The sequence below is a fragment of the Macrotis lagotis genome, chromosome X, assembly GCF_037893015.1.
Source record: "Macrotis lagotis isolate mMagLag1 chromosome X, bilby.v1.9.chrom.fasta, whole genome shotgun sequence".
NCBI lineage: Eukaryota > Metazoa > Chordata > Mammalia > Peramelemorphia > Peramelidae > Macrotis > Macrotis lagotis.
The window spans coordinates 208,196,638-208,211,927 of NC_133666.1; the positions used below are offsets into that span (position 1 = coordinate 208,196,638).

The 15,290-nt window shown below is 35.2% G+C and overlaps 1 protein-coding gene across 2 annotated transcripts in view; it reads left to right on the forward strand.

Annotated features, from left to right (window-relative positions):
- The window catches only part of MEGF10 (multiple EGF like domains 10), a 165,245-nt gene that overhangs the window by 87,903 nt on the left and 62,052 nt on the right, over positions 1-15,290 (forward strand). For both annotated transcript variants that reach the window (XM_074199623.1, XM_074199624.1), the window contains exons 8-9: positions 1,619-1,755; positions 11,073-11,285. In XM_074199623.1, the coding sequence (XP_074055724.1) occupies positions 1,619-1,755; positions 11,073-11,285 (350 nt within the window). The remainder of the gene's footprint in view (positions 1-1,618; positions 1,756-11,072; positions 11,286-15,290) is intronic.

The following is a 15,290-nucleotide window of genomic DNA, read 5'->3' on the forward strand; positions in this document are numbered from 1 at the left end:
ACTTCATCAAACATTAATTAAATGCCAATGTAAATGTGCAATAAAAAAATACATCCAAAGAGAGGCAGTGTAGTATGGTGGATAGAGTATTGGGCTCAAAATCAGGAGAGTCTTGGTTTTAATGCTGCAGCCTTACCAACTAGATCACCCTGAGCAAATCTTTTAACTTCTCTCAGTTTCCTCTTTTGAACAATAAAAGGGGTGGACATGATTAAACATACAAAATGTGTTTTTCTTTTTTTAAAATCATAAAGTACTTATATGCTTTTTATTTTTCATCTTCTGTTATGTTATTAAATTGATTTCAAAAATTCTTAATTTCAAGTCTAACACATTAAAAGGATTTTGACAAATGATAGTGTAAGCATACCCATCTAATCCTTGACTGCTCACCTAGTCCTTCTAATTGCCAGACTATGTCTCCAGAAGGCAGTTGTTATTTTTCCCTTTAATGTTTTGATCTGTCTTAAGGAGGATGAGGCTATTCTTGTACTGGCTTTTATTTTTTTTCCATTGGTTATCAGTAAGTAACCTAAATTAGCTTTTAGGAAAAGAGTATTTACTAAAATGATTTAATATGAAACTTGTGATATAATAAAAAGCATTTCCCATACTTATTCCTGAGACAGACTTCTCCACAAGTATTCTCCAAGTTCAGAGGAAAATGGACTCAAACTGGGAGTCCAGTTTTAGTGAGATTCACATTTAGAGACTGTCAGAGGATAAATACACAACACCTGATTAGAAGTTCTTTCATTAGAAGTCCTTTCTTCAGTGCATAGCCCTCCTTTTTCTGGTTCAAGGGGAAGGCATGTGTCAACTGCTTTCTCTCTCATCTCTGGCTATAACTGTTCATGTTTTCTCTTGGTCTGTCTCTGTTCCTTGCTGGAATACTTATCTCCTATTGTTCTCATGCTGTTGAAAAGAGGAAGAGAAGAGAGGGAGAAACTCTATTCTCTTTCCCCATTAAGAACAATTCTTTCTCAGATACTAGGCTCAAACTAGAATCTTTAAATACAAAACCAAAATCTTCTACCACTAACCTAATCTTCTTATCAATGGACTGACTGCATATCATCTTCTCAGTCAATTACTTTGTTTTCTTTATTGACCTTTTGAAAGAAATTTATCCACTATTAAACAATTACAGAACGTAAAAAATTTTGCTTATAAATTCAAAACTTTGCTCTTGATTTATTGGAGTAGGAAGGAAAAATGGCATATACTTTTTGAAACTTGATAAAGTATGTTGACATTCAGTTAAACTGCTGGATATTCTGTGATTATTCAGAAATATTAATTTACTACAAATAAATAATGCAGAAAAAAGTTAGTTTTTTAAAATATCAAATTAACTGTAGGTTTGTGATTACTATTTTGATTAGTTTCAATTTTCAGTATTTATATAGATTATCTCCTTATTGACTTTGGCTAAGTATAAACTGAGTTTCAAGCTTCCAATAGAAAAGGACTTAATCTGTCATTTTTTAAGAGGAACAATTAATCCAGTTCAAGTTCACATTTCATTTACCAGCTTCCCCTCACTCCATTCTTATCTTTACCTTTTCCTTTCCCTGGCTGCAGTTCCACCTTATTTTCAGATTCTTTTTCAATACAGGGCACAGTGTGTGGTCAGCCTTGCCCTGAAGGCCGCTTTGGAAAGAATTGTTCCCAGGAATGCCAATGCCATAATGGAGGGACCTGTGACTCAGCCACAGGTCAATGTCACTGCAGTCCAGGCTATACTGGAGAAAGGTAAGAGAAAGGTATTTTTATCTATTTAGCATTTGACAACAGAATTAAAAGGGAAGCTTTGTTAGCTTCCTATATGACCATTATCCCAGTTTTCAGCTTTGTTTATTAAACATCCATAGCATGTCTTATGAATCTTTTGGTCACATCTTCCAGAAGGATTTTACCTCTTGCTTATAACTTTTTGCTGTGTTCTTTAAAGTAGGCTACAAGTTTGGTACTGCCTTAATTTTCAACAATTTCTCATCCAAAATAGATAATAATACTGATTTAAGTATGTTAAAATATTTAAACACAGTGACATTTAAAGATATTATAAATGTTAAAAATCAAAATTACTTTGAGAAGCCAGATGAAAAAGAGCCAAAAGAGATCTTCCTTGTTAGAAAAGAGACTCAGATGCCTCTGAACACTATTTCAATTCTACATGGTACCTCTTTACATTTTTATAAATTTAAAAGGAGAACTGATTAAAACAAAAGCAAGGAGGCTGTAACATCCTTTATACCCATGTTTTACATTCTAAGGCATTTTGCTTCATAAACTACATTATGATTTCATAAGAAGATGTTTGTTATATCTGTTATATTTATCAAGGTTGCTTCAAAATGAACTGATTTTATTCTTCCTTTTTAGTACCACAAAATCTTGACTATATGCAACTGTGAAGCAATGTTATTATATAGTATAATTTTTGAGTAACTGAATGTTTAACCAATATTGGGATTAAAAAAATTCTTTCTAAATTTTATTATGCAATTGTCTGCCTTCTTAAATTATACTAAACAACCTTTATCTTAATAACTCAAGGTCACTGAGCAGAATTGTTGGTCTATAAGGCATTGATGTCCTATTATTTACTGAGGGATAATTTTACCATTTTCTTCTTTTCTAAATAATCTTAGATTGGGGGCAGCTAGGTGGTGCAGTGGATAGAGAACTGGCCCTGGAGTCAGGAGGCCCTAAGTTCAAATCCAGCCTCAGACACATAATACTTACCTATTTATGTGATCTTGGGCAAGTCGCTTAACCCCATTGCCTTGCAAAAACCAAATCAATCATCATCGTCATCTTAGATTGCTAGGCTTTTTGTAGTTCTTATGTCTAAGTCTTATAGTTTTTCCATCTCCTTTCATGTTGTCAACCTATCATCATCTGTGGCTTATCCCTGTATACCTCTATTATTCTTAACTTCTATCCTCTTGAAATTAATTTCCTCTAATCAGCTATAGATTTGGAAATATAAGTCCCAAAACTGATAGAATCATATGTGAAGTAAGAGTAAATAGATTCTTTTTTTGAAGGATCTAGATTTATTTCCTTTATATTATTACAATAATTTTGTTATAAGAGTAAACATAAATCCCCCTCCCCTTGAAGAAGATAAGAAAGCTCAAGAATAGTGAGAGAGACAGAAAAAAAATGTATTTCAGTCTATGTTCAGATTCCAATGGCTCTGTCTCTGGGGTGAGTTGCATTCTTTATCATAAATCCACCAGAGAAGTTGCTTCAATATTTTTCCCATAGTTGCTATTACTAGTTGCATTTCCCTCCACTCTATTCCTCCTCATTCTCATTTATTCTATTCTCTCTCTCCTTTCATCCTGGCCCTGGATCCAAAAACGTATTGTATCTGAATACCCTCTCCTACAGTCTTCCCTCTCTTCTATCATCTATTCCCCCCCTCCCTCCCTCCATTCCCCCTTATCCCATCCCTTTCTTATTATTTGTCTCTAGGGTAAGATAGATTTCTATACCCTATTAAGTATGCATGTCATTTACTCTCTGAGCCATTTCTGATGAGAATGAAGGCTCACTCATTCCCCCTTGCTTTCCCCATTTCCACTACATTGAAAAAGCTTTTTCTTGACTCTTACGTGAAATTTCTTTAGCTTCTTCTTCATCTCCTTTCCCTTCCTCCCAGACTTTCCTTTATCACCCATTGACTCCATCTTTTTACTATATTATACCGTTATATTCCACTCCTTCCTGTGCCCTGTCTATATATATGCTCCTTCTAACAACTCTTATAAATGAGAAAGTTCATATGAGTTATCAATATCTTCTTCCCATGTAGGAATACAAACAGTTCAATATCATTAAGTTCCTCATAGTTAGTACTTCTCATTCACCCCTCTATGGCTCATCCGAGTCCTATCCTTGGAGATCAAACTTTCTGTTCAGCTCTGGTTGTTTCAATAGGAAAATTTGAAAGTCCCCTGTTTCATTGAAAGTCCATCTTTTTCCCTGAAAGAAGATTTAAGTTTTGCTGGGTAGTTGATTTTCAATTGTAAACCAAGATCTTTTGTCTTTGGGAATACCGTATTCCAATCCCTACAAGCCCTTAATGTAGATGTTGCCAGATCCTGTATAATCCTGATTATGGAGCCTTGGTAGTTGAATTGTTTGTTTCTGGCAGCTTTTAGAATTTTCTCTTTGATTTGGGAGTTTTGGAATTTGGCTATCATATTCCTGGGAGTTTTTCTTTTGGGAGCTCTTTCAGGAGGTGACCAGTGAATTCCCTCAATTTCTATTTTACCCTCTGCTTCTAGGATCTCAGTGCAATTTTGTTGTATTATTTCTTGAAAAATGAAGTCTAGGCTCTTCTCCTGGTTATGACTTTCAGGTAGCCCAATAACTTTTAAATTATTTCTTATGGATCTGTTTTTGAGGTGGGTTGTTTTTTTTTTTTCCAATGAGATATTTCACATTTTCTTCTAATTTTTGGCTTTTTTGGAAGAGTTTTATTTCTTCCTGATCTCTTGCGAAGTCATCAGCTTCCTTTAGTTCCATTCTGCATTTGAAGTAGTTATTTTCTTCAAAGAGCTTTTTATCTCCTTTTCCAGCTGGCCAGTTCTGCTTTTTAAGGCATTCTTCTCCTCATTTGCCTTTTATTTTGCTTTTTTACATTTGGCCTAAACTGGATTTTTATTTACTTTTTTATTTTTTTAGGGTTTTGCAAGGCAATGGGGTCAAGTGGCTTGCCCAAGGCCACACAGCTAGATAATTATTAAGTGTCTGAGACTGCATTTGAATTCAGGTACTCCTGACTCCAGGGCCGGTGCTCTATTCAATGTGCCACCTAGCCTCCCCCTAAACTAGTATTTTTTTTGTATATCTTTGACCAAGCTGTTGGGTTGGTTTTCATGATTTTTCTGCAACACTCTCATTTCTCCTCCCAATTTTTCCTCCACCTCCTTTAATTGTTTTTCAAAGTCTTTTTTGAGCTCATTCATAGTCTGAGCCTGTTTTCTATTTTTCTTGGAGGTTTTGGATACAGAAGCTTTGATTTTCTCATCATCTTGGAATGTGTTTTGATCTTCCATGGTACTGAAGTAATTCACTATGGTCAGATTCTTCTTTTTCTGTTGTTTACTCATTTCCTCAGCCCAAGACTAATTTATAGAACTTCCATGGCTTTGGATTTTTTTGGTGGGGGACACCCCACTGGGACCTTTATTCCTCCAAGGTCTTATGCTCTCTTGTCTATGCTTTGATATATAGATGACCACAGCACTTCCCTCAGCCCTGGAGCTGTAAGAAGGAGTCCTGCTTGGCTATCTTAGTATGGAAGCCCAAAATGCAACCTGGATCTGAATGTGGGCAAACAGCAGAGTCCTGCCCTCGGGGAGAACAGAGAAATTTCTGCAGTCTCCCCTGACCCCCTTACCATCTGTGGGCTGTGCTCTGGAAGTGCAGGCTAGCTTCTCCTGATTCTCTCTGCATGTTCTACAGCCAGTGCTCCTCACTCCACACTCATTCTGGTCTAGCAGAATTCTCTCCCCACCCCTTCAAGCTGTTCCTAGGCTGCTCTGCAACCCGGGCTTTTTCCAACTCCTGGTCCTGAGAAACACACCTTTCCCACAGAACTTCTAAGCTATCTTGGACTGGGAAAATGTATCACTCAGTCTTTCTGTGGGTTCTTCCCCTCTAAAGTTTTGCTAGAGTCTTAATCTGATGGCTTTTAGAGTTTTTTGGGGGGGGAAGGAGTTCCTGGGAAGTGCTGCCTTCATGCCGTCATCTTGGCTCCGCCCCTCAAGTAAATAGATTCTAAAGAAGGGTTTGGGGAGTTCTTTTCTAAGCCAAGTGTTCCAACTTTATTGCATAGATTTTGTTGTATCTGTTGCTAATTATTGTTTGGGATAGATAAGATTTAATTTTATTTGCCTATTTTATAGATGTTGAGATGAATCAAGAAGGGGAGTCATTAGCTTAAAGGGAGGTTCAAAGAATAGGTGTAGTGTAATATAGAAAGATTTCTGGACTTAAAAGTAAGGAGACCTGAGCTTAAATCATAACTGTGAGACAAGAAGAGGGCAATTTCCTCATCAGTAAAAGGGGAGAGACAGGGGAAGAATACTTGCAGTGGTTAACTCAGAGATGATCTGAGGAATGAACTTTCTAAATTTTAAAGTGCTCTATAAATATTAAACATACATACTCTACTATTCAGACTGAAATGCACATGCCATGTATAAGGTTTTAATAAATTAAGCTAAACAGGACCTTACTTCATCTTTCTAGAAGGCTGTAATCTAGCAAAACATGGAAATACTAGATAATATGAAATAACAAAACCTAGATAAACTTTAGGGAGAGAAACTTTTATATGCCTTCCTATTTGAAATTTTGGGGAAAGAGAATAAAAATTATTTTCAGTTCTTATTTAGATGTTGAGTATAAGAGGGGAGAGATTGTTATTGGATGAAGATGACAGTTAGTGCTTTTCTCCTGTTTAAATATCCCGAGAGCACTTCTTTAATACCCTTCATTTCCTAACCACAAGTTATACTTTTCTGTGAACATTTTATATTTATAGCCACCCCACTCCTGTAATATGTAAACTTTCTGAGAGTAAGGATTAGATGACCTCTGAGGTCTCTCCTACTTTCTACATTCTCTATTCCTTTCTTATTTTTACCTCTGTGTCCTAAGTATCTAACACAATATTCAAACATTGTGGGGGGCTTAACAAATTATGTTAGATTAAATTGATTTCATGTGAAGTGGAGCAGAAAGAGAATGAAAAGGTGCTTCTTTAGTTGTTGACGATGTGGTAGTCATGTTTTTGTGAACCAATAATACTCTTTGCTTTTATCAATTTATTTAAAAATAAAAGGAACTGCAAGATTTTTAAAAGTTTCCACTTTAAAAAAAGAATGAAGCGTTCAAAATATGAAATGAGGGAAAGAGGAGAGATTGGTGAAAAGGGAGGATACTGTCTTATGGGCTTTGACATCCTGCTTAACCTGATCTGAGATGTCAGCAGGAACTTAATCACTGTGGTTAAACCACTGTGTTGTAGGGAGTAGGTATCACTTCACCACATGCATTTTCTAGCCATACATTCCCAGGATATGAGGAAAATTCTTCCAACCAAAGGAAAGAGAAAGAAAAAAACAAATTATGAAAAACAAATCAAAATGGAAGTGGCACAAGAAATGCCAAAAATGAAATCCCTTCCTTCTTGAGGAAAAATTGAAAGGAAATGGCAGCGAGGGCATTTAATGACATCCAGATGAGTCAGAATAAAAATAGAAGAATGGTTTTTCAGATTTCCATAGAATTCTTCTGAGAAAGTTACTCAGGGAATTTGGAATGTCATGGAAAACATTGATTGTCTAAGATAGTCCCTTGTCATTAATAATTACTGTTTCAAATGCACATTCTTTTGATCCTTATAATAACTGTGGGAAGTATGTACTAGAATTGTTATATTCATTTTACAAATAATGAAATAATTTCAGGAAGTTTATAATTTGCCCAAGATTATTATTAACTATTAGGTGGCAGAGATTAGGATAGAATCAAGTTCATCTGACTTCAAGTCCAGTTTTTCTTCTCATTAAGCATTATAGCCTACGTTCTGTAGAATGAAATTTGCTGTTTTGTACATAGTAGATGCACAATAAAATTTATTGAATGGACAATGGAGTCCCTAAATGGAGAGTCAAGAATTTTCTCAGAGCCTACTTTTAGGAGAGCTAATGTTTTAATATAAAATAAAGCAATAAATTGAAACCTCTATGCTACCTCTAAGCAGATTCTTTTCTTCTTTAGACAATAAGAAAGGAGTATAAATAACTATAATAAGAGAATTGAAGGGATAAAAGCTAATAGAAACATTTTAAGATAAAGACCTCTGTATAAGTTATAGAAAAGCCATTGAAAAGTTGTGGGAAACAAGAATAGGTGCTAATGGAGGCAAGAGTTGCAATAATATAATAATGATCACTAGTGAAAATTCTCTTGTTATCAATGGTTGTGTAGGATTTTGATTTCTACCAAAATATTTTTATATCAACAGACCTTCAATTCCAGATGTCTGAAATAATGTATTTGCCATGCAACTATTTCTTAATAAAATGCACATTTATTATAAAACATAACATCAAAAATATTTTAAAATTTACTCAACTGCCACCATCACCAATAGTACCTCTCAGTGATTTTTATCTTGCCAACTCACAGACCCAACTCAAATTTTTCCTATTTAGTGGATGAATGAAGAATCACTATATCTATTTCATGCAGTTTTATGAAATCTTCAGTGGTTCCAAGTACACAAAAGTCACAGATAAATTTAAAGAATAGATCTTAAAGATGCCAAATTTAAAGGAAACTGTTTCTGCTTTCTCTTGTGAATTCACTTGTTTTTAAAGTATAATTTATGATTTTGCAATTTTCATAAAATTATTACAATGATACAAGCTGTTTTGTTGTGGATGATCAATTTCCATTTTTCTACTAGGGAAGTAGCTAATTAATACCCTGACCCATGTATAAATCTTCCAGGTTGACTTAAATGAATATTTCACTTTATTTTTAGAACAAAATCAAATATTCACATTAAGATGAATGTATTTTTAGAACTTAGCATTTTATAAGAGGGGTCCTTTTGCTTAATCTATCAAAGATTTAATAAGTTGATCCAGTTTTATTTTTTCCAGCTGCATAAGCTCTATTGAAGAAGAATATTTTAACCTAGCACGGAAGGCTGGTAGGACAGTTTTACAACCTGCCTGCCTATAGTTTCATGCCTTCCAAAACTGCAAAGTAAAGAATATTATAACTGTAGAACTTTCTTTAATGTTTGGGGTTGAGAAAGAAAAAATACCAGATTTTTAGCCTATTTCTATCCTTTACTGTTCCTAGCTTAAAAGTGCCAAATAAATTGTAAAACTCGAAATAAACAAAATCTTTAATTTAAAAAAAAAGAAAAAAGTGTCAAATAAATACTAGGAAATTGCTATGTATGGTTTTCATACTCTGGTAGAGACCTCATTTTCTTTAGAGAATGTCTATAACCACTGGTCTTGATCCAGTTTTAGCTTCCTACTCTTTGGTTAATGTACCATTAGTTTGTCTTATAAATGGCCAAAAAAGAAAAACCTTTGATGAATTCACTTATTTTTGATATTAGGGAATTAAGAAGTCTTTATAAATTCTTACCCTTTTTTTAGCATGTCAGATTCATAATAATTATATCAAAAAGAAAATAAATATACAAACTGACCCCAGTAAAAGTCTTAAATATCTACATATTTTTATATTGGAAAAAAATAAGAGAAATGGAGGGGGAAGCAAAATGAGCCAAGTTACAACATATTTATGTAAGCAGTGAATGAACTATTTTCCTTTTCTAGGTTTTGTGAAATGTTTCTTATACCAAGTTGGATTGACTTCTTTCCCTCATTTTCATCAGTTATGAAAATATGTGTCATTTCTCTCCAGAAAAGTGAAATGATTTTGGAATAAAGTTCAATAGTTCATTTTGTATGGATTAGATTTTATTTATTTATTTTTTAATTTTTAGATCAGATTTTAAAATTTAATTTTTAATACTCAATTCTCAATTTTGGTTAATTCACCTACAATTGCCCTGTTATTCATAATATTTAATCATTAAATATACTTACTCTTATAGAAAATGTCTTTTCCCCTACTCATTTGGTTTTTATTTTAACATACTTGATTTCTTTATTACTTTCTATTTTTATCATTATCATCACCTTATTACTAGTTGCCTCAAAAGAAATTATAAAAATTAAATTCTGGTCTGCATCTCCAACTCAGACACATAGAAATGCTTGCTCTAGTCACAATTTGTATCTTACTTGTGCTACACACAGTACTGGTGGAATATCTTGTTTTCTTTCTCTCTCACTCATTCTTGGGAAGAAAGTACCTTCTCTGTGGCAGACAACTACAGTCTCATCTAATCAAGAAATAAACTGGGCAGCAATGAAATGTATTGGTGCTTTACATGGAAGGGTGATTACAGTTTCTCCTCCAGTATAATCCATGCTGCCAATGCCATTTCTGCCTTTCCCCTCTCCTGTTCCTCAGCAATATAGTCTTCTATCTTATTTACCTTCACCAGAGCATGTCCTTCTATTTTGGCAGATCTGCAACCCTATTTAGTTTTTTAAAATTCCAAAGAATAATTTGTGTCTCAAAAGGAGATCAAATATATTAGATTTGCTGGCTGCTTTTTGTGCCATTTGGCTGCCCTTTTCTCCTGGGCAAGCCATATGCCCATTTGTCAAATGTTATGTTACTGAAAGTTCCAAACTTTTATGCATTGGCAAAACTTCTCCTGCAAGTTGACCCTAAAGTGTCAATGGAAAGTCTCCGTAGAGAGGCTACATTTCCTTTGGGGACTATTAGTTCCTTAGGAAAATAACTCATCATGGTCTAATTTGAAGATCAAACATAGGGACAGGGTCCAGTGTCCAGGAGTACTGAGAATGAATTTCAGTCACCAAAAATATTTATATTGAAATGCTAATGAAAATCAAATTAGGATGTTTTTGGTAGTTTAGATTCCAAATTGGGCAAGTGGAACTAATTTATGGTCAATTTTCTTTCCTCTTCTCTGGGAACCTGGAGAATACAAAGTCTGTATGACTCCTGTTGTCATTATGAGTGCTTCATTACTCTCTAGGGGCTATAAAAATGCTTTATCTATATTGTCTTTTTGTTTCCATATCCTTTCTCTTGACAACTTAGTCTTCCTTTTGTAATCAAAATATAAAAGTAGAATAAATAACACTTTTCACATGAGTGACCAGAAAAAAATTCTAAATTTTAAAAAATTTGGCAACCAAATATAAACTATAAGAAAATAAAAATAGTCTGTTATAATTTACATATAATTTCCCTGTCAGGATTGCTTTAAATTTAAGTTTATTTTTCATTTTTATAACAATCAATTCTCTCTCTCTCTCTCTCTCTCTCTCTCTCTCTCTCTCTCTCTCTCTCTCTCTCTCTCTCCCCCTCTCACTCTCCCTCTCCCTCCCTCCTCCCTCCCCCAATAGGTGCCAAGATGAATGTCCAGTTGGAACATTTGGAATAAAATGTGCTGAGATTTGCCAGTGCATGAATGGTGGGAAGTGTTACCACATTAGTGGGGCCTGTCTCTGTGAACCTGGGTACACGGGAGAGCACTGTGAGGCAAGGCTATGTAACGAAGGGGTCTATGGCATCAAATGTGACAGAAAATGTCCCTGTCATTTGAAAACTACCCATAGGTAAGTTACACCTTTGGCATGATTCTTTTCTTAGAAAGTTTTGATCTTCACTATTCTTTATTCTATGGAAATATCTTAATGATTCTTCTTCCTACTGATTTCTCCTAGTGGACTATGGAAAAATGGGATCCAAGTGAATTTTCTACTTCAATTCATTACCAATAAAGCTAAAAAGCCAAAAGCACTGAAATCTCGTTACTGTTAGATAGATCCCTGGGTAATAAAGCATTATCTTGTAGTGACTACGGGAAAAACTGAATATACTATAGTTTAAAAAATCCATTAGAGAATAATTATAAAATATCCCTTGAGATTCGAGTAGAATGAATAATAAGGATTAAGTTAATATATAAAAATATCATCAAATACCTTGTTGAAAAATATTTTACTTTATAGTAAATGTGTTGAAAGCATGATCCTAGTGGTTTTTCTCATGGGTTATATCCTCTAATACCAAAAGGAAGTATATTATGAGAAAATTTATGAAAGTACCTTAAATATCTTCTTGTCCAATATTTTAAAAATTTAGGTTATAATGGGGTGGGGGGGTAGAAAGTGTTGTCCTCATGAGACATAGAATAATGTGTGAAATCTGGCTCTTCATATGCAACAGGAAATTGTGTTAGGAATACATGTGAATTAATGACTAGGATAAGGGGGATAGAAATGAACCAAGGTGATTTCCTCTCCTCTTCTCTTTTCATACAAGACTCTAGACTCTGGGGGAAATGTATGTTAAATGAGAGTCCAGGAATACATCACTAAGACATTACAGAAGGACACACATAAATTCATCAAATAACACAGTGCTTGTTTAAGGGAGAAAGTCTATGATTCTTATCAAGTTCCTAATTTCTCTCTGCTTGCCACCTTGCGCTGGCTACAGAATATTATGGCAAAGAAGTTCTCCTGGGTTAGTAAATTCCTAGGAAAGAAATTGTGCTTAGCTGCTTTCCTATCCCATACCTTCTTCTTTAGTGATTAAGTCTACTGTATTATTCCTTTTTTTATTTTAATTTTATAAGGATCTATATTTATTTTATATTACTACAATAATTTTGTTATAAGAGTAAACATAAACCCCCCTGCCCCCCCCCCCCCAAAAAAAGATGAGAAACCTCAATAAAAGCGAGCGAGAGAGGAAAAAAATGTGCTTCAGTCCGTGTTCAGATTTCAATGGCTCTGTCTCTGGGGTGAGTTGCATTCTTTATCACTAGAGAAGCTGCTTCAATATTTTTCCCACAGTTGCTTTTGCTAGCTGTATTTCCCTCCATTCTATTCCTCTCCACTCTCATTTATTCTATTCTCTCTCTCCTTTCATCCTGGCCCTGGATCCAAAAGTGTATTGCATCTGAGTACCCTCTCCCACAATCTTCCCTCTCTTCTATCACCTATTCCCCCCCTTCCCTCCCCCCATTCCCCCTTACCCCATACCTTTCTTTTCATTTTTCTCTAGGGTAAGATAGATTTTCTCACCCTATTAAGTGTGCATGTTATTTCCTCTCTGAGCCATTTCTGATGAGAATGAAGGCTCATTCATTCCCCCTTGCCTTCCCCCCTTTCCACTACATTGAAAAAGCTTTTTCTTGACTCTTATGTGAAATATCTTTAGCTTCTTCTTCATCTCCTTTCCCTTCCTCCCAGACTTTCCTTTATCACCCATTGACTCCATCTTTTTACTATATTATACCATTATATTCTGCTCCTTCCTGTGCCCTGTCTATATATGCTCCTTCTAACGGCTCTTATAAATGAGAAAGTTCATATGAGTTATCAATATCTTCTTCCTATGCAGGAATACAAACAGTTTAATATCATTAAGTATCTCATAGTACTTCTCATCCACCCCTCTATGGCTCATCTGAGTCCTGTACTTGGAGATCAAACTTTCTGTTCAGCTCTGGTTGTTTCAATAGGAAAATTTGAAAGTCCCCTGTTTCATTGAAAGTTCATCTTTTCCCCTGAAAGAGGATCTAAGTTTTGCTGGGTAGTTAATTCTTGGTTGTAAACCAAGATCTTTTGCCTTCTGGAATATCATATTATAATCTCTATGAGCCCTTAATGTAGATGCTGGCAGATCCTGTGTAATACTGACTATGCAGCTTCAGAAGATGAATTGTTTGTTTCTGGCAGCTTTTAGAATTTTCTCTTTGATTTGGGAGTTTGGGAATTTGGCTATGATATTCCTGGGAGTTTTTCTTTTGGGATCTCTTTCAGGAGGTGACCAGTGAATTCCCTTAATTTCTATTTTACCCTCTGCTTCTAGGATCTCAGGGCAATTTTGTTGTATTATTTCTTGAAAAATGAAGTCTAGGCTCTTCTCCTTGTCATGACTTTCAGGTAGCCCAATAATTTTTAAATTATTTCTTATGGATCTGCTTTTGAGGTTGGTTGTATTTTACATTTTCTTCTAATTTTTGGCTTTTTTGGAAGTTTTATTTCTTCCTGATGTTTTTTAGGTTTTTGCTGGGAAAATGGGGTTAAGTGGCTTGCCCAAGGCCACACAGCTAGGTAATTATTAAGTGTTCAAGGCCATATTTGAACTCAGGTACTCCTAATTTTAGGGCCAGTGCTCTATCCACTGCACCACCTAGCCGCCCCCTTCTTGATTTCTTGCAACATTATCAGGTTCCTTTCGTTCAATTCTGCATTTGAAGAAGTTGTTTTCTTTTTTTTTAGGTTTTTTTGCAAGGCAAATGGGGTTAAGTGGCTTGCCCAAGGCCACACAGCTAGGTAATTATTAAGTGTCTGAGAGTGGATTTGAACCCAGGTACTTCTGACTGCAGGTCTGGTGCTTTATCCGCTGTGCCACCTAGCCACCCCAAGAAGTTGTTTCCTTCAGAGAGCTTTTTTTTTATCTCCTTTTCCAGCTGGCCAATTCTGCTTTTTAAGGCATTCTTCTCCTCATTTGCCTTTTGTTTTGCTTTTTTCCATTTGGCCTAAACTGGTTTTTAACATATTATTTTCTTCAGTATTTTTTGTATATCTTTGACCAAGCTGTTGGGTTGGTTTTCATGATTTTTCTGCATCGCTCTCATTTCTCCTCCCAATTTTTCCTCCACCTCCCTTAATTGCTTTTCTTTTTTTTATTAAAGATTTTATTTATTTTGAGTTTTACAATTTTTCCCCAATCTTCCCCACAGAAAGTCTTTGCATTGTTTCCATGTTGTACATTGATCCAAATTGAGTGTGATGAGAGAGAAATCATATCCTTAAGGAAGAAACATAAAGTATAAGAGGTAACAAGATCAGACAATAAGATATCAGGTTTTTTTTTTCCTAAATTAAAGGGAACAGTCCTTGAACTTTGTTCAAACTCCACAGTTCTTTATCTGGATACAGATGGTATTCTCCATTGCAGACAGCCCAAAATTGTCCCTGATTGTTGCACTGATGAAATGAGCAAGTCCATCAAGGTTGATCATCACCTCCATGTTGCTGTTATGGTGTACAGTGTTTTTCTGGTTCTACTCTGGTTCTGCTCTGGTTCAGCATCAGTTCATGCAAATCCCTCCAGGATTCCCTGAATTCCCATTCCTCTTGGTTTCTAATAGAACAATAATGTTCCATGACATACATATACCACAGTTTGCTAAGCCATTCCCCAATTGAAGGATATTTACTTGATTTCCAATTCTTTGCCACCACAAACAGGGCTGCTATGAATATCTTTGTACAAGTGCTGTTTTTACCCTTTTTGTATCATCTCTTCAGGGTATAGACACAGTAGTGGTATTGCTGGATCAAAGGGCATGCACACTTTTGTTGCCCTTTGGGCGTAGATCCAAATTTCTCTTCAGAAATGTTGGATGAGTTCACAGCTCTACCAACAGTGTAACAGTGTCCCAGATTTCCCACAACCCTTCCAACAATGATCATTTTCCTTTCTAGTCATATTGGCCAGTCTGAGAGGTGAGAGGTGGTATGTCAGAGAAGCTTTAATTTGCATTTCTCTAATAAGTAATAATTTAGAGCAGTTTTTCATATGACTATGGATTGCTTTGA